This window comes from Pleurodeles waltl, chromosome 3_2 (genome assembly GCF_031143425.1).
Source record: "Pleurodeles waltl isolate 20211129_DDA chromosome 3_2, aPleWal1.hap1.20221129, whole genome shotgun sequence".
Classification (NCBI taxonomy): domain Eukaryota; kingdom Metazoa; phylum Chordata; class Amphibia; order Caudata; family Salamandridae; genus Pleurodeles; species Pleurodeles waltl.
Genome location: NC_090441.1, coordinates 156,487,160 through 156,505,631, shown reverse-complemented (window position 1 = coordinate 156,505,631; position 18,472 = coordinate 156,487,160). Strand labels below are relative to the sequence as shown.

General features: G+C 43.3%; 1 protein-coding gene across 1 annotated transcript in view; it reads left to right on the top strand.

The window, feature by feature from the left end:
* MAP3K2 (mitogen-activated protein kinase kinase kinase 2) overlaps window positions 1-18,472 on the top strand; it is a 269,545-nt gene that overhangs the window by 199,226 nt on the left and 51,847 nt on the right. Inside the window, exons 12-14 of the mRNA XM_069227045.1 lie at window positions 8,756-8,962; window positions 13,071-13,219; window positions 18,182-18,313. Of these exons, the coding sequence (XP_069083146.1) occupies window positions 8,756-8,962; window positions 13,071-13,219; window positions 18,182-18,313 (488 nt within the window). The remainder of the gene's footprint in view (window positions 1-8,755; window positions 8,963-13,070; window positions 13,220-18,181; window positions 18,314-18,472) is intronic.

Below are 18,472 nucleotides of genomic sequence, written 5' to 3'. Positions count from 1 at the left end.
ATGAGAATCTTAAAAACCGAAGTATTCATTTCTCTGTAAAAACAAGTAAATATTATATAATTAGCAGGACTAAAAATCCAAGGGTTAAAAGTGGTGCATTCCAATAAGCAAAAAAGACTTGGAGCAAGCTCCCCACGCCTATGGAACTCAGAAAGGATCTACATTCCTATTAAAGCCTTACCGTTTGACATTTTTTGTGTGGAAAGTTAAAAAATTTTATGATGCACACAAGACGTCCTATTGCATTTAGCAAACGTATTGTCATTGATTATGCCTTTTAGTACCATTGTAGTTTCTGAGTTCCTATATGTCCAACACTTTTCTCCATCAATTGAGGGCAAGAACCAAAACCTGAAGAGCAAAACAACATCTTTTATATCCAAATCACTTGCATGATCAATATTGTTTTTTTCCCAGGAACCTTGATTATTCTTATGTAGGTATATACAGATATTTGTATAGAGAAAAGCTACTCAAAAGGAGCACAGTGCAGTGCAAGGTCAAAGACAAAGATACAGTCTGTCACTGATTGGAGTGGAGGCTGGGTTCCGAAAGTGGAGGTGGATTGTTACCTCAATTATGTAGTGTTCATTAAACGTGTGTCTTGATCTTTTTTTTTTTGTAAATTGGAGCAGAGTTAGAGCTGTCCTGATGTGATGATCACAGGGCTCTTGTTTTAGATCCTGGGTGTATAACTAGTGAAGGTCATTTACATTTTATTTTGCTTCTTGCACATTATGATCTCCACTGTGATGGCTGCAGTTGTGTAAAGAGCCACATCAGGGCACTGAGCTCATCTGTTAGATAGATGTGAGCTATGATGACTTTCTAGAGAATACAGATGGATTTGAGGTGGTTTATCTTATCTGATAGAGACCTCTAACTGCAGAACCCCTACCCTAGAAGTATCCCAGGCGTCAGACTGGATCTGGAAGATTTTTCGTGAGCAATACCCTTGCATGCTGGTAGGTGGTGGTGTTAGGCTCCACATGCGTTGTCCGTGCCCATATAGGAAGCATCCAGGTGCACCGATGTCAGTTCTTTTTCCATGCCACACCTTGTTTGACTCTGGTGTCTTGAGCCCGACCACGACCTGTAGTCGTGCTCCGACCTGCGCACAATGAATCCCATTTCCCAGCTTCCCAAATGGTGTACCAATTCTTGGGTTGTCCACAGTCTTACCCAATAGAACATAGGTCTCAAGACTACTACATACTCTATTTGTTTGATGTTTAGGTCCTCCTACATGGACACCAGTCGTGTTGACACGGGTAAACCCAGTAGTCCCCCCTTGAACTTGTTTTCTCTTAGCACAAGCTGTTTTGGGTCCCCTTTACCCCATAGCTCAGACCCATATAAGGCTGCAGTTTGTGCCTTGTGTCTACAAATCTAAATGGCCGGGGTAATTTATTTTAGAGGTCAGTCTTTGGTGTATTATGTGTAATAGCTATTGGGCTATGTACAAGGGCCACTTTTGGTTTGTTTAAGTGGGGGGAGCCATAATAACCTAGAATTAAGCGTCCTGGCCAGGTAACTAAAGTTTGATACATGCTTGAGTTTTTGCTCATGGACTGTGAGGATTTTCTTGAAAGTCCTGTGGGGGTTAATGCCTATATACTTAGTCTGGTCAGTGGTAATGTCTAGCCCCTTTGCAGCATAATATGCATTGAACCAGTCAAGTAGTTTTTGGATACCCCTTGGTGTCTGTGACACTAGAATGATGTCATCTGCAAAGAGTAGCACGGGAACACAGACTTTGGAGGGTCATGGTTGTATTCCTTAAGATGGTCAACTCACTGATGTAACGAAACTTGATGGAGCCCACTTGCAAAATACACGGAGAAACCCCTCCCCCACCCCAAGCACCACGGGGGCTGTGGAGGCTTTGGTACGCCACTGGGTCAACTACATCATTCATGTAGAGTGGAACCCTGCCTCACTCCTCTGTTAATAGGGATAGATTCTATAAGTATGCCATGCAGACACCAGCAAACATTTGGCATAATTGACTTTATGCAACCTGATTATATGAGTTAAGAGGTCATTAAGCACACCTTGGCTCTTCAGTGAGACCCATAAAGGGCCTCTGGGAACAAGATCGAAAGCTGCCCTTTGGTCTATAATTGCAATATACATCTGCCCTCCCCTCAATTTGCTGCATTTCCACAAGATGCATAGAAGCCTGAAGACCTGGTTGATTGTAAGACTTAAACCCTGCCTGATAAGCTGTTAACATCCATCCAATCGTTCAGTTTACTCAGGACCTGCCTGCCATATATTTTTTGAAGTACATCTATAAGGCTGATTGGCCTATAGTTGCCGGGTTCTTGCTTACTCCCTTTTTTGTAAATCAGGACTATTTTAGCCCCTTTCCACGGGGGGAAACTGGCGCTTCCAGTGCCACTGCATTACTATTTAAGTTAACATAAAGAGCCAATGTCTCTTTACTATGTTTGAATAGGTCTCCCAGGATTTTATCCAGACCAGGAACTTTTTCCGGTTTAATGGCATCAGTGGCTTCCAAAGCTTTTTCTATGCTAAAAAAGGTTTTTAATTCCATAGCTTAATTTGTTGAGCTACTCAGACCATTGCAATTCTTGAGAATACTCCAAGGGTTCAGAATAGAGATCTGTATAATGCCTAATCCAAGTATTGGGGTCTAAATAGTGCTCGGTACCAGTTAGTGCGTCCTTGCTCCTATGGGCAGCTATTTTCCAAAATCTGGTGGTATCTTTATATTGAGCAGCTTGGAGCAAATCGTTCCTGTTCGTTTCTTCCCAGCTCCTGTCAGCTCATAATGTTTTTTTTTTCTAGTTAGCCCTGACATCTCACACAACTAGTGTATTTCCAGTCTTTAAAACTTTAAGTGATAACATTTTGGCCTCTATGCATTCCTTCGTATACCAAGGTTTATGCAAAGAATCTTTGTCAGCCCCTTGTTTTTCCATTTGTGCTGGCAACTTTGTTAAATGCGTCCTTAAGACTGTAATCACGGATTGGTGTATATCTATTACTGGTATGTGAGGTGAAGTACTATCAACATAGGGGCTCATTACTTTAGAGAAGATATTGGCCATAGTCCCCAAGTTGTTCAGTATAGAAGGCCATTTTACTGACCTTTGGTTATTTCCAGTGGATGGTTGTATTACTAATGTGCCCCTATTAAGAGATAGCATTTCTGGGAGGCACCTTTTCAATCTCTAAACATAACGGGAAATGGTTGCTATCTTCTCTGCTATCTATTTTAAAGGTGAGTATCCTATTCCCTGTGGTTATGTGTGGAGAAGTGTGGCTCAACGGTTAGAGTGGCAGACCCTGATGCAGAGGTCTGGCCCGAGACCAGGGTTCAATTCCTGCCTCGGTGGGTCTTGGGCTCAATTTCCTCGGACCTGATAACTCTCACCTCGGTGCCAATCTAATCATGGGTCCCACTCTGTAACTCTGGGCAATAGCTTGCTTAATCTCCACAACGGCCCCAACAGCACTGGGATGCCTGGCTTCACCTTGGGGGTGCCCAGGAGTGGGCACTTCACAGGGAAAGCCAGGAAGGGTTCCACAGCGGTATGCGTACAGTGCCAAGATGCCCGACTCACAGGGTAGATGTGCGCTACACAAGTACGAAGTTTACAAGTTTATGCTGTGCAGAATATAATCTAACTTTGATTGAACACTGATGTTTTTAAATTCATATAGGCTGGCATTATCTAAGCTAATCCTGCCATTGCACGCCCTCAAGACTCCTGTGCGCGGTACCATTGGACAAGCCGCTAGTTGAGGAATACCTCTTACCATATCCTCCTCCTCCATAAATAGTTCTAGGCCATTTATTGACTCATACATACAATTAAAATCACCACCTGTAATGATAGTATTTTTGGGGCATATAGTTTTAAGAACACGATTTAATGTTTCTACAACCTGTGACTCCAAGTTGCTTCTCTTTTGTCTTACATATATGTTAAACAGGTGTAACAAGGTCTTATTGTGGATACTTAATTTTACTCCCAGAATGTCTGGCAAGTCTATGGGGTACATGCAAACTGAAATGCTTAGGGAGATTTTAATCCATAGGACCAGCCCCCCTGACTGTCTCCTGCTTGGTGAAAGGGTTGCATTATTTTAGTAGGTTTTTATACCCTAACATATATATGGAGGGTCCAATAGCCAAGTCTCCTGGGAGGGACAGAAATGGAACTGATTGGTGCATTTGTTCCATTCAGGATCCTTTGGCTCCTTAGTTCCCTAATCCTGCGGCATTCCATGAGACCAGGCTTATGGATTCCAAATCAGAATTTCGTGAGGTACCTAGTGCAGCCTCTTGCCTTGTCTCCATGCCAAGTTTGTTAACCAATCTCCCTCTTTCATCCCTCTGTAGTACCTGGTGCATAGCCCTATCTGGACTTAAGTGTAGCGTTCTCTTTGATTCTTGGCCTTGGCCTGCTGTTGTAATCTGGCTCAGTCAGTCTACTGCCTCAAGAGTTGTCAAGCCATGATTGTGTGTTAGTTGACTAATCAGGCGTCCTGATTCCTTGGTAGAAGATGTTTATCAGTCAGTCTGTGGAGCTTAAACCTCATTGTGTAGTTTAAAAGTAAGCTAGATCTTAAATCCAGATCGATCACTGTCTGCTATTGATTTATTTCTAACAGTAAGTGCTGTGGTATCATACTACCCTTCCTGCTGGTTAACCGTTCTGCTCTCACTACATCCGAGCCCACAGTCAACAGACATTTGCTGCTTGTGCCTGATCTAGTGGATGACTGTTTTTAAGGGAGTCCCCATCTTGCCAGCTTGCCTGACTTAGCTTTGGAACATTTGTTGGGTACACTCTATGTTACCTAGTTCCATTGGATGCTCACTGAAATATTGGATGCTCACTGAAATATTGTATGTTTTTGGAGTAGGCGACCCTCCTCTACTGGGTCTTATTATATGGTGTGCTTGCTTTTTCCATTTGTTGTGTAGGATTGGGGACCCTCCTATGTTGGGTCATGTTATGTGACATGCTCACTGTTTCTAGTTGTTTTATGGGTGCCATTTGGTACTGTTGAGCCTTAAGTGGAATACTTGAAACACTAGGGCCTTCCATGTCTGGTGGTCTCATCAGTGGCATGGTATCTCTACCTATTGGGTTATCACGTTCAATATTGTGCTTCCTTCACCAGGGCGACTATCCATTGGAGTTATGGCACGCCTGGGCTGAACTGGGCCATAGTTTACCATGTATAGTGGGAGAGCCTACGTTCTGTGTGTAGGGTAATTTGGATGGTACATCGCTCACTCCCATCCACTTACAGCATAGTAATCCTTCTTGGCCCTTCAATTGAGCTATTAGGGATCGAACTATGCCCTTTAAATCTGAAACCTCATTTGTTAGAGTATTAATTTTCCCAATTAATTTATTTGCTTCTAGATTATTACACCTGCACCTTAGCATATCCGACGTTATGTTATCTCACTCCCCTGCTCTAGGGTCTCCTCTATTTACAGGGGCCCTCGGTTTACAGAATTGGGACCTATTGGGTTTGACACAGCTGCATTGGTTGGCTCCCTAGCTGTCACAAGTGTATATCTATTTATCCAGATCACACTGAAAACCCTGCGTTTCTTATTACTTTTGGTCTTTTGCCCTTGGCAGGTAGTGACTTAGTTGCTTTACGCTTCCCCATCATTTTGTTCAATTAATGTTCATGCAACTCACTGTGCTCCCAACGATAGGTGACTACTTCCATGATCACAGAAGGAAGAGGGTGGGCCAAGCCCAGCCTCCGAAGGGAGTAGACTAGCCTGCCTTTGTCCGGGCACGGTCCACGCAGCAGGGCCTCTCCAAGAGCTTTATAGCACACAGTGGTAATTGCAGGCAAGTGCAAGATGGTCTACCCTCCTTCGGGTGCACAACAGGCAGGGACTTGTGTGTCCCCATGGTTCAGTTTCCTTTGTCAGCAGTCCCACGCAGTGGTAATTGCGGGCAGGTGAGGGATGGTCAGCCCTCCGGGCACACAGCGGGCTGGGACTTGTGGTCCCAGAGGTACAGTTTCCTTTGTCAACACTCCCCTAGTTATTCTTGTGGCTCTGGACTCGACATGGAGAGTCTGGTACCCTGAGCTACAGAGTATGGTCATCGATCAGGCTACCAGGCTGCCTCTTCAGGAGAATTTTCTGTCGCTGCAGCAGGGGAGGGTTTTCCACCAGAATCTGTCCAGTCTCGTCTTCTTACGTGGAGATTGAGCAGCAGCAGTTGATAGACTTTTACCTTCTTCCTAAAGTCTTTGACATTATTTTGATAGCCTGGTGTTCCCCCACCAAGACTGCATATACCTGCTGTTGGAAGAATTTTGTGGCTTGGTGTTCCGACAGAAATGTAAATTGTCTTTCTGCCCCCCTTTCTCAGGTTCTTCTCTTTATTCTTTATTTTGCCCAACAGGGCTGTGCTCTTAAGGGCTATGTTTCGGCTATCTCCATGTTGCCTGATCAACCCTCTCTCGCCAAATCTCGTATTGTACATAGATTCTTGAAAGGTTTGGTTCATGTTTTCCAACCTTCTCCGTTTATCATACCTCAGTGCGACGTGGATCTGGCATTCTTGATGTGCACTCCTTTTGAGCCACTTCACAATTGTTATCTGCAGTTGCTCACCATCAGAACAGCTTTCCTCGTGGCCATCTCATTTGCCCGATGTTTTATACAGCTGCAGGCCTTGTCTTCTAAGCCTCTGTATTTATCCTTCCTGACAAAGTGATGCTTTGCACGTGGGCTTTCTTTCTTCCGAAGGTGGTTACACCCTGTGATGTAGGTTACTCGATCACCTTACCTACTTTCTATCCTCTGCCTCACCCTTCCAAGGAAGAGGAGCGTCTCAATCCTCTAGACCCCAAATGAGCGTTGTCATTCTACTTTGACTGCACACAGGAATTCCGGGTACATGATCAACTCTTTGTGGGGTATGTTGGAGCTAAAAAGGGTTGTGCTGTGGAGAAAAGGACCATCTTCAGATGGGCTGTGCTCTTGATTGAAATCTGCGACACACTGGCTAAGAAGCAACCTCCTAAAGGCTTGCGCTCTCAGTCAAGCACAGCCAAAACAGCGACCACTGCATTAGCATACATAGTTCCAGTCCTAGATATCTGCCAGGCAGATACGTTCACCTACCTGCACATGTTTACCAAACATCACTGCATGAACAGTCAGGTCTGTTGTGATGTGCAGTTTGCCAGTTCGGTCCTGCAGCACTTCCTCATCTAAAATCGGTCTGCAGGCCCACTCCCAGGGATGGTATTGCTTGAGTATCTATTCTAAGATAAAGAATCTGCAGCTGGAAGTCTCCATCAGATTAACAAGGTACTTACTTTCTGTAATGCCTTATATGGTAGAGACTATATGCATCTGCAGATTCCTTACCAACCCACCCATCCTCCCCGCTCTGTGAACGGATTTCTTGGGACAAAGCTGTATCTCTTTCAGGACCCTAGTTATCCACATCAGTGGTCAGTGTTCCGCACTTCCGTACCTTTCCTTGTCATAGCATGTCTTATTCATACGTATGGGGGTCTAGCAGTGTAAACAATCAGCATTTGTAAGCTTCTACTTCCACTGCCCCTTCAGGATCTCTTGAGTGTCTGTGGTGTCCTCCAGGGCATTTCCCACGTCTCTCCAGAACCTTGCAGTCTTAGTGCAGCTCCATAGGGTGTGATAAAATGTGCCAGTGTCCCCACAGCCCCGCAGACAATTTGCATTCTTTGCCTTCCCTGTCTTGTAAAGCAAGGATCTCACATAGTACGTCCGGGGAAGTATTTTAAATTGTATCAGTTTAAACGATGCCAGGATGGCTACCCTGCTGGGAACATAAGTGCTTCTACCCAATCAGCCTCCTCCAGCACCCCACAATCCCTTCTTCACCTCTCCCATAACCAATGTGCCTTCTTGAGGGACCACCAACAGAGGATGAAAACAGACTTGTGCTGACTCGACCTTATGCTCAGCAATATTTGGGACTCAAAACACAGGATGGAAGCCAAACTCTGGGAGTGCCTTCACCTGCCCAATTGGATTGGAGCTAACTGCCCGCAGAGCCTCCGCATCCGCAAGCGCATCTGTGAGGTCGTGACTTGATTGTTTTCATCTAAACCTAACACGCGCCTAACATCAGGTAAAACTGTTGCCTGGATTTAACATTGTCTGTTACTTTTGCTAAAGATTTATGCAGGTGCTGTGCTTAGCAACACATAACCTTACTTAACAGTGTAGGAAATTAAATAGGCACTGACCTGCGGGAGATAGAAAACAACAAAGCTGCTCATCTGCAGTCATAATGAGCCTGCATCTGTACAAGAATCTAATATACTGATGTCTCTGTAGATAAATCCTGTAGTACGCAACTGTGTGGTAATTAACATTTTGGTGTTGTCAAGGATACTTCTCTTTTTTACTAAAAGAAAAAACACTGGGCTGGACAATGTTATTCTGATCCAGCTTTATCCTGTGGATTATGCAGTTGACTCTAACACCTAGACGACATGCTTGGATTGTTCAGTTTTATAGGCGTATAGTCAAGATATCAGCGATTAAGAGCGTCTTCAGTCGCTTGAATGTAATGTGGACCCCCCATTTAAAAAGCTACCAGGTCTTTAAGTTGCAACTGATTTTTTTTATTTTTTTTTTAAAGAAAAGTTTCCCTCTCACTTTTCATTTTCTGCTTAAAGCCTTTCATTCTCCGATGCTGTGTTTGTGCAAATTATTTCCCACTTTCTCTTCCTGCAGGCCGGAAAACATTTCCAAGAGCAAGGAGAACCCATGGCAACAATTTCCGGTCTCCAGTTAGTTTCAGCCCCACCGATCACTCCTTGAGCACAAGCAGTGGAAGCAGCATTTTCAGTCCAGATTATGAAGATACCAGATTGAGGAGAAGAGGGAGTGACATAGACAATCCGACACTGACCGTCATGGACATCAGCCCACCGAGCCGCTGTATGTATGAAGTGGTAGTAACAAATTACCCGAACATCTGTAATTGGTGCTTTGGGTTATAAGCATTGAGGCTGCCGGGACTATTTAAGAAGGTTTTATGAGCAATTTATAAGGAAAATCATTATAATCAATTTTTAACCTGAGAAGCAGTATACTGGATAGCCAAAATGTGTTTTATAAATGCATTTTTAATTAACTCATTTGCATGTGCCATTTCCGGCTAATGAAGCGTGTTCAAAGTCTTTTAAATTTTCTTTAAATATATAGATCACCCATTTAGCTGTCCCGGAAAAGATTAAAAAAATAAAAAATAGAGAGCGATATAAAATCACTTTCAGGGAAGTTAAACGTGTAAAAGTTTTTTTTTAAACAGGTATTGGCTGAGAGCTTCTGCTCTTTCCCTCTCGTTTTTTAAAAAGGCGCACCTACTCCCACAAAAGTAACTGAAATCTTAAAAAGGGAACTGTAGGAGCGTTGCTGAATGGTCCAATATTTGTTTCTCGGAGTTGCCTGGGCTTGATTTCTGAATGCATAGACAAAGTGTATAGCTAGCTAACTACATTTTTCACCTGTGGTCCAGCACACAGCTAGGAAAGTTTGTGTAAAATAGGACAGACATCATTTAATTTTGCATGTGGCTCCACTTCACACCTCTTAAGTATTAAGAAAAAAATCCCTGTTTTACCCTTGTACACATGAGCACATTTTGAGGAGAGAAAGGACTTGGATAATGTAGTACTTCACCTCACTTTGTAATCTTTTAACAAATAAAAAAATGCAACTCTTGAAATAAAAATACAGTAGAGAATAAACAGGCATTAACACAAGTATAGTGCATGGACATAAACTCATAAAGTGACAGTGGTTACGATGCAACACCTATAAAGCACTCATATTTCTCTTTTATGGTAAGCTGCACATACCTTAACTCATGGCCCAGCAGTGCACCCCTCATGACCTTGCACATGACATCACTGATACCCCAGGTGATATTATTAATGTCATCACTATTGATATATTTGGCTGGCTTACCACCTCTGTCACATCAACTAAGGGTGATTAAAAATGTCTTTTGAATTTTTATTATAATGTTGAGCATTCATGTTGGACAGTGCGTAATTGTTTTAAACTTTCCAAATGTTTTTTTTTTTCTTTTTTTTTTTTACTCTTAAAAAATGTAGGGAAAAATATTAGTAGACATTACTGGGTTGGATGATGAATACCTTTCAGAATGCAAATGGTGTCTCCACCTGATTTAATTACCAGCACAGCAAAAAAGATATGGGGTGATCTACACTCTCATCCAATTATATTCCTTTGAGGCATTGTTCTATTTTGTATGGATCTTGAGATTGCTTTTTGATCCCTAGAGATGCCAAGTGTATGCCCTCAGCATCAGATGTGCCCTCAACATTGAAAGATTCCTACATGTTGAAATGTCCTCAACGTCTTAAATTTCTTTCCGTCAGTGACCTTTGAAGTCATCTGGCTGTTAAGGGTACAATAAACCCGATACCATCTTACAACTCAGAAGGCTGTAACATAATGTGCTTGTGTAAGGGTGGTCATGCTCTGGGAAAGCCAACACCCATTGAGTAGGCCAACCCATATTGATTGGGGTCTCCACAGGCCTATGAATCAGCAAGGTGCTGTTGTCATAAGGGTATGGCACTTAATGGTTACATTTCCTCATGGCCTAGACGTCTAAATTCCCTCATGTGCTGCAGCTTTTCCACTGGGGGAAAACCCCAGAGCACTCCCTGAAAAGAAAGGCACCTCTTAAGGGCCAGCATCACAGGGCTGCGCTATTAGAGACAACAAGTGGTCAGTGTGCTGCACAAAGAAAGGGCTTTTTCTGTAAGAGGACTGCTCCTCCAGATGATCACTCCTTCAAAGGACTGAGACACTAGAGACTGCATATCCCGTCCAGAAAGTCACATGTCCATATTCCTAGAGAAAAATTGCAGCTCTAAGAGACCAAATATACATGTAGTGTCAAGATGTTCATGTAGTTCGTGGACTCATCTGTTCCTAAGTACTAAAGACTAGCTTGAGGTGTTGTGGGAAAATCATAAAGCCATTAATTTGTAAATGTAACCAGTTCACAGACCCACCTCCTGGGGTGGGACTAGTGTGGTATCTGTTCACAAGTTGAGAAATCTGTGGTTTAAATTATCCAGCAGAACAAGTTACTTACCTTCGTAACGGTCTTTCTAACTGTAGATTCCTCACTGTCACTCTCACCTCCCCATTCTGTGAACTGGACTCTTTTTCCACCTAAAAGGGACCCTATCTAGAGACCTGGCCATTAATAATGTCAGTCTGCCAATAGGCTCTGTGTCTGAAGGTGCAGTCAGTCTAAGAAAGCAGCTGACGTTAGTGTGCATGGGTGGTATTTTTATGAGGCTTCTCTATTCACTTCAGAAGCGAAACAACATTTACTCAGAGCCACACAACCTGCTTACTGGCGCTGATGAGTACTGCTCGAAAAGTTTACGGGTGAAGTTTGACACCTGTGGAATATTCACAAGGTGAGGAATCTTTGGTTAGATAGAGTAGCCACCATAAAGATCGTTACTGAAGGTCATTAACTTGTTCTTCTTGGCAATCGCTGGTGCACATTTAAGTAGCTCAACTTGGGAAGAGACTACTAATCACACAAAAAAAAAAAAAAGGATGAGGCTCTTAGAGACTAGAACCCATCTTTATTAGCTCTAAAACCTCGACTTCACTCGAGAGAGAGAGAGAGAGACAGACAGACAGATATTTTTCCCTTGTGCAGTAGAGCAGGAGAACCCTCCCCCCTCCCTCCTCCTTCCTTCCCCAGTTGGGTTCAAGTTCTTCCCTTTTTTAATTGTTTTTTTTTTCTTCTCTCCTTCGCACTCTGGCTAGACCTGTTGGCCCTCTGGTCCCTTGCCCTGGCCGCATTGGAGAGTCACAAGCCTCACCTCCACTGGCCCTCCTCCAGCCATACATTCTGTGATGAGCACTCACTACTCACAGGCCTCCCCCAGACCCTGCGATGTATCTAGCATCGCTGTTTAACTGTATGTTTCCTAATTTGGCTTACTCAGAAAACCGAGACCTGATTCTGTCTGCCTATTTCGTCAGTGTAGGGGATGCCTATTGATGTTTATATGAGGCTGCAGTATATTTGCCAATTGGTCTATTCATGTCTGCCATTGTTATGACAGGTTTGTTGCAAGTTTTTATTTTGACATATAATGTTTATTGAAAACCTAAGAAACAAAAAGTGTGTGCCCCAATAGATTGCATTTACAGGTTTTCCAAGAAGAGTTCAGCTTGTGCAGCTCTTATATCTCTATCTGTGTCAGAGTTGTAATTTTTGTAGCAATAGAATTAAACATTTTCTTGCAAAATTAAGATCTTTGAGGTTACATGGTCAAATCCTTTCCTATGTACTAGTAGCAGCTTTCCGTTCCTACTAGCTTTCTTGTTGTCCTGTCAGGGTGGTGCCTAGAATGTTCTACTAATTGAAACCTTCAGTGCTCTTTTGTTTCCTGGCACCTTTGTTCATAATTTCAATAACTGAAGCACCTGTGAGCCAGCAGGCTGTTATTGCTTTCTCCTTGCCCGCTTGCTTATCCCACTCCTTACTCTGTGAGGCAGATCCAGCTTACAAGACAGGCACCACTATCACTTTAAGTTTAAACACAAACTAGCACCTTGTCTTGTATCTCCAACCATGAATAGGAAGAGCAGAAAAGATGTCCTGCACCTGTTTGTCACTTTGAGGTAGGTAGTCTTTCACTGAATTAAAGCTTAATTTCATCAGGCTTAAATGGGTATAGCAGTCTCATATGGCCCAGTTCCTGAACTCCTACCTGGCTCAGCTATGCTTGTACTAAGGTGCTGTTGGGCTGAGTATTTGGATGTTATCTCCTGGTTAATATTACTCCAGGTAGATACTGCAGATCCCTTCTGGTTCACACATTATGCGTATTTAAAAATACAACCATTATATAGTGCATTGACATTTAGTCTGAAAGTCTCATGAAGCTGTGTGAAAACTCTTTTTATTAAAAGTAATTTAGCTTATATAAAGAGACTTGACCAATACTAAACTCTTGCTTATCTACATTTCCAGCACCAAGAGCACCAACTAACTGGAGGCTTGGTAAGCTGTTGGGCCAGGGAGCCTTTGGCAGAGTATTTCTATGTTACGATGCAGATACAGGAAGAGAACTTGCTGTAAAGCAAGTTCAGTTTGACCCCGACAGTCCAGAAACCAGCAAGGTAAGAACAGTCAGGTGGCTTTGTTTACAGAAAAAAAAAAAAAAAATCTTTGCTTGTGCTTAATTGCTTGTTGGCAAATGCCATGTTTGTGTATGGGTCTGATGGAGCCATCTATTGGCATGCATGAGCAATTGCTGAAAACATTCTGGATCCTGTCTGGCACTGAAGAGGATTACAAAAGGAGTACTCCGCATTTAGACATATCCATCAGAATAAGGAGTACAGGATTTTCTGATGGATACAACTACCTGTGGATTCCTCACCTAATGAATACTCCCATGGCGCCAGCATTCGACGGAAATCTTCTTACTAGTCTCTGCACGTCGACGAGGACGTCACTCTAGCCCACGCGACGCCGTCTGACGTCATACAGGCAATAAGAGGTCCTCGCCGACGTGCCGATGACAGTACCAACATTTTTTACGTGCATGAGAATAATAATAACCCAATGTAATGAAAGAGCAAAGCAACATCTCTTAATATTGTAAATCACACAACATTGCAATAAAATATCTGTAGATTTAATATAACCTTCTTTTTTTGTTTTTTTTTCAAACATATAAATATATTTATACATACGAATCATGTATATACACAATATATATAGATTTATATATAAATATACACATATATACAAATATCATATATGCAAAATGTATTGCAACTTTGAAGACCAAAAGGAGCACACTCAAGGATTGCTTGGAGAGACCAAAAAGGCAACGGGGAGGCGGGTGGGACCGTGAGGAATCCACAGGTAGAATGTATCCACCAGAAAAATTGTTACCGAAGGTAAGTAACTCGTTCTTCTGATGGATACAACTACCTGTGGATTCCTCACCTAATGAATAGAGTCCCAAAGCAGTACCACGCCCGGCGGTGGGTGCCTAAATGGTCAAACCAAGAAATCCTGCAGCACTGACCGTGCAAAATGACCGTCCCTTCTGACCTCAGAGTCCAAACAGTAATGTTTCACAAAAGTGTGAAGGGACGACCAAGTTGCGGCCTTGCAGATGTCGACCACAGGAACAGGACTTAGCTCTGGTGGAGTGAGCTCTAATGCCCTCAGGCGGATCCTTCTTTGCCAAAGAGTAACAGATTTTAATGCAAAGAACAACCCACCTGGAGTGTGTTCTCTTGTGGACTGCCTTTCCTCTCCTCTTGCTCATTAGGTGAGGAATCCACAGGTAGCTAATGTATCCACCAGAAAAATCGTTACCGAAGGTAAGTAACTCGTTCGTCTGGTCTTTTCACATTATTACAAAGTTCTGGCACTAACGGCCCATAGACACTGACTGCATGTCAGTGTCTGTGAGTGTTCAGTGCGAGAACCACAAAACTTTTCAGTTGGCTCTGCTCCTTTTTGGTCTCATTCACAAAGGTGGAGGCGGTGGTTGCAGTCTATCTTCAAAGGTTGGGAGTACCTCAGCAACTGGCTGTTGAAGGCAGTCAATCATAGACCACCTCCAGATGACAGTGAACCTCCTTATGTCTTCGGGCCCATATTCAATGTGCCGAAGTCATACCTCACTTCTTCATAGAGGCTCCCTCTCATTGTAGGATTGTGGATATGGATACGTTTCATTTTCTGGCCTACCCTTCAGAACACTGAGTCTAAGTTTTATTGGAGACTGCAAAAATTCTTCAGTGGTGGCTGTTTGACCTCGGATGGACCAGTGTCAGAACCCTCTTCCTTACCCAACCAGAGCTGGTGGTGGGACAGACATGTCAAAGCTGGGTTGAGGAGGTTCTGTGGGAGAGATGGAGATCAGAGGAGTCTAATGTCTGGAGGAGGCCCACCTTCACATCAGCCTACAGAAGTTGCGAACTGTTTGTTTGGTGTTGAAAGCCTTCTTGCCAGCCATCAAGAAGAGGCTGGTTCAAGTCCTCACTGATAACACCACCACTATGGGGTATCGCAACAAGAGGAGTGGAGTCCTGGACTCTGTGCCAAGAAGCTCTGCACCTCTTGTTTGACTCTTCCTGATCATACGTCACCTGGCTTGTGCTTTAAATGCCAGGGAGGACGAACTCGGTCTGTGACAACTAGTGGATCACAGATGGCATCTGCAGGTGGCGCAGAATGTCTTCCACTAGTTGACAGAGCCCTGGCTCGATGTCTTAGCCACTGCCAAGAATGTGCATTATCAACATCTTTGTGCACTTGAATTCCCAAGAAGGCTCTCTATCTGAGACGCATTACTCTTGGAATGGAGCTTGGGAATCCTGGATGCCTTCGGGCTCTTTAAACACTAGAGTGGACAGACTCCGCCGTCAGCAGCTATCTGAACACTAATGACCGCCACAACTGGAGGTGGCACAGTCGCAGTCAGTACACCTTTTTAACAAAGGGGAGAATCCAGACTCGATTCATTATTACTGGGTGATGTCAACACTTTTTGCACACTGGCATTCACATGAAGGCCCTCTCTCAGTGACATGTTCCACTTAGATTGGTGCACTGGACTTCTGAATGTCTTCCTGCCTCTACCCTTCGTGTCCTTGAATTCTGAAGAAGATCAGAAACGACCAGGCCCAAGTCATCATAGTGACTCTGGAGTTAGCCAAGAGTGTGGTATCCAGAACCTCTGGGCATGAGCAACTGTCCTGCCACTTTAGGAGGACCCTCTTACACCACACCAGGACAAGGTCTTGCACCTGGGCGTGCACATTTTACACCTCCATGAGTAAAGATTCGTGGTGGCAGTTGAATGCATTCTATCTAGCTCCCTGAAGTAGTGGATTTCATCCTGGCAGTCAGGCATCCTTCCATAAAACCCATTTATACAGGACAAAGGTACAGGTTTGTTTTTGGTGTAGCACCCCTAATAACTGACCCATTACAACCCAAACGGTCAGATGTGTTTGGCCTGTCTTTGGTCTGTGTTTGGTCTGTCTTCGTGGTGGGTGTTTGGTGCGTCTTTGGCCAGGAAGGGCTTGCAGTAAGCACTGCTAAAACTTACTTGTTGGCCCCCCCTTTGAGGCCTTTTAGCCTTGTTTTATTCACCTGCTTGTGATTTGCTTTCTCAAAGGTTTGGTCCACATAATCCCTCTAAACATTTTGTGATGCGATAGTGGACTTTAAGGTTGTCCTTATGTTCCTCATATGTATTCCCTTTTAACCGCTGCAAACCTGTCCCCTACATCTCCTGCCTTTGAACATGGTTTTCTTCATCGCAATAACATCAGTTCATCTTGTGAGTGAACTTCAGGCTGTCAGTGTTGGGTGCCTTCCACTACCATCCTTACAGAGAAGCTGGTGCTGAGGTCCTTTGAAGGACGCAACCTCTTTTAATCTCAGCCAATCCATCACCCCTCTGTCTTTCTTTGCTCCACCTGTCCTCTCAAAGAGGAGGATAGGCTCCACCAGCTAAACCCTAGAAGGGCTCTCAGTTTTTATATTGATGATACTAAAGCCATTGGGTTGACGATCAGCTCTTTGTGGGGCTCTCTGGCGCAATCAGAGACAAAGAAGTGCACTTTGTCCAGATGGATAGTAGTCTATGAAATGTGCTCAATGATAACTAAGAAGCAGACTCCGGAAGGGTTGAGGCACCACCGCTAAGGACAAAGACATTTTAACCCCCCCTCTATAATATAATCATTGTGATCTATGGCTTATGGAAATCAACTTCCATCAACGAACAAAAAATCATCATGAAGACATAAGCACTAAACTAGGAAAAGAGGACTTCTTCTTACTGTGTACTATTCGAACACTGAAGATTTGAATACTTAAGATTTGTAACCAAGCTGTACTGTTAAAAAATATATAGAGGGCATATTGGTCCATTTGGTCTAGGGGGGGGTACCTGTCCCATTGTTATCTCCTCGCAGTTTGACTGTGAATGTGAGTTTTTTTTGTTTGTTTTTTCCCAGGAGACATAGAGCTATTTTTATAATAAACATCAATATAATATCCAACTGAATGAAACTGCAACTGCAAAAAAAATTGATATGAACCTATATTGAAACTTTTGGCTTGATGAATGATGTTTATTATATTTAGGGATTCCGTTTCTTGGGACCCATGAATGAAGGTGGGTTATTTTGATTTTGTTGGAGGCCCTATTGAGACCAGGACCAAGCTGCTACCACCTCTCTAGCAGGCAGAGTGCCTGTCCAGTTTGTCAAGCTGCAACATGGCATCAGTGCACACATTCACAAAGCAATGCTACCTTGATAGTCCGGTGTGCAGGACGGACATTGTCCTGCAGGACTTTTTGGTTTGAGTTATTCCACAGATCCACCACCTGGGGAGGTGAGTTAGAAGGTAAGTAACTGGTTCTTCTGAATGCCTTTTGGTACACTCTGTGTCTGAGCCGATGCTGTTAAAAGCTCCTAGTCTAGTCTCCTTGGTGTGCCAAACCTACAAGTTAATAATTTAACAGACCTACCCATAGCAGTAAATGAACGTACCACGTTACAGGTAAACAAGGCTTTCTTCTACTACAATCTCTCACCATATGTTTCCAACTCAGTTCCTGCAGCAGGCTGATTACTATCTAGCTTGTATCAGAGAGAAACTGCGCAAGACCACAGCTGACAAAAACAAAGCAGGGTCCACCACCAGTCGGAAGGCATACTCGTACAGTCCCCAGTCTTAAAATATTATTACTGTCCTCTCCAGAAAATAGGGAGATAACTAGACCCACATTTAAGGAAAGTTTTTTTTCACCCTTAGAGTTTAAGATAGTGCAAAGGTTGCGTATCTTCCAACTATTTGCACATTGGTACTGCTTACAATAGAACTACGCAGCATTTTGAGATATATTATGTTTTACCAATCCTACAGTCAAGTACTCATACCCTTTTTTTATAACTTAAGAAATTCAGAATAAAAGCAATATTTTATCAGCGATTTTCTTTTTCAATGGGATCATTGTTATTGCATTGTGCTGCCTCTGCCAGCAATCTCTTTAGCGCCAATCATTTGTGTACCAATCTTGCATGTTTCTGTTGCAGGAGGTAAGTGCACTTGAGTGTGAGATTCAGCTGCTGAAGAATCTATTGCACGAGAGAATTGTTCAGTATTACGGATGTTTGAGGGATTCACAAGAACGCACTCTCTCCATCTTCATGGAATATATGCCAGGGGTAAGTTAAAAGCACTACAAAACAACTTTTATGTGCAATCAAATCTGTAGCAGGTTCAGATATGAATAAAATAGGCTCTTAACCTGAACCCTGGCCCGACTTGTTTGGCAAACTGCTCTGAGAATTTCCGTAAAAATCTGAGACTGCCCAAGCTCCTAA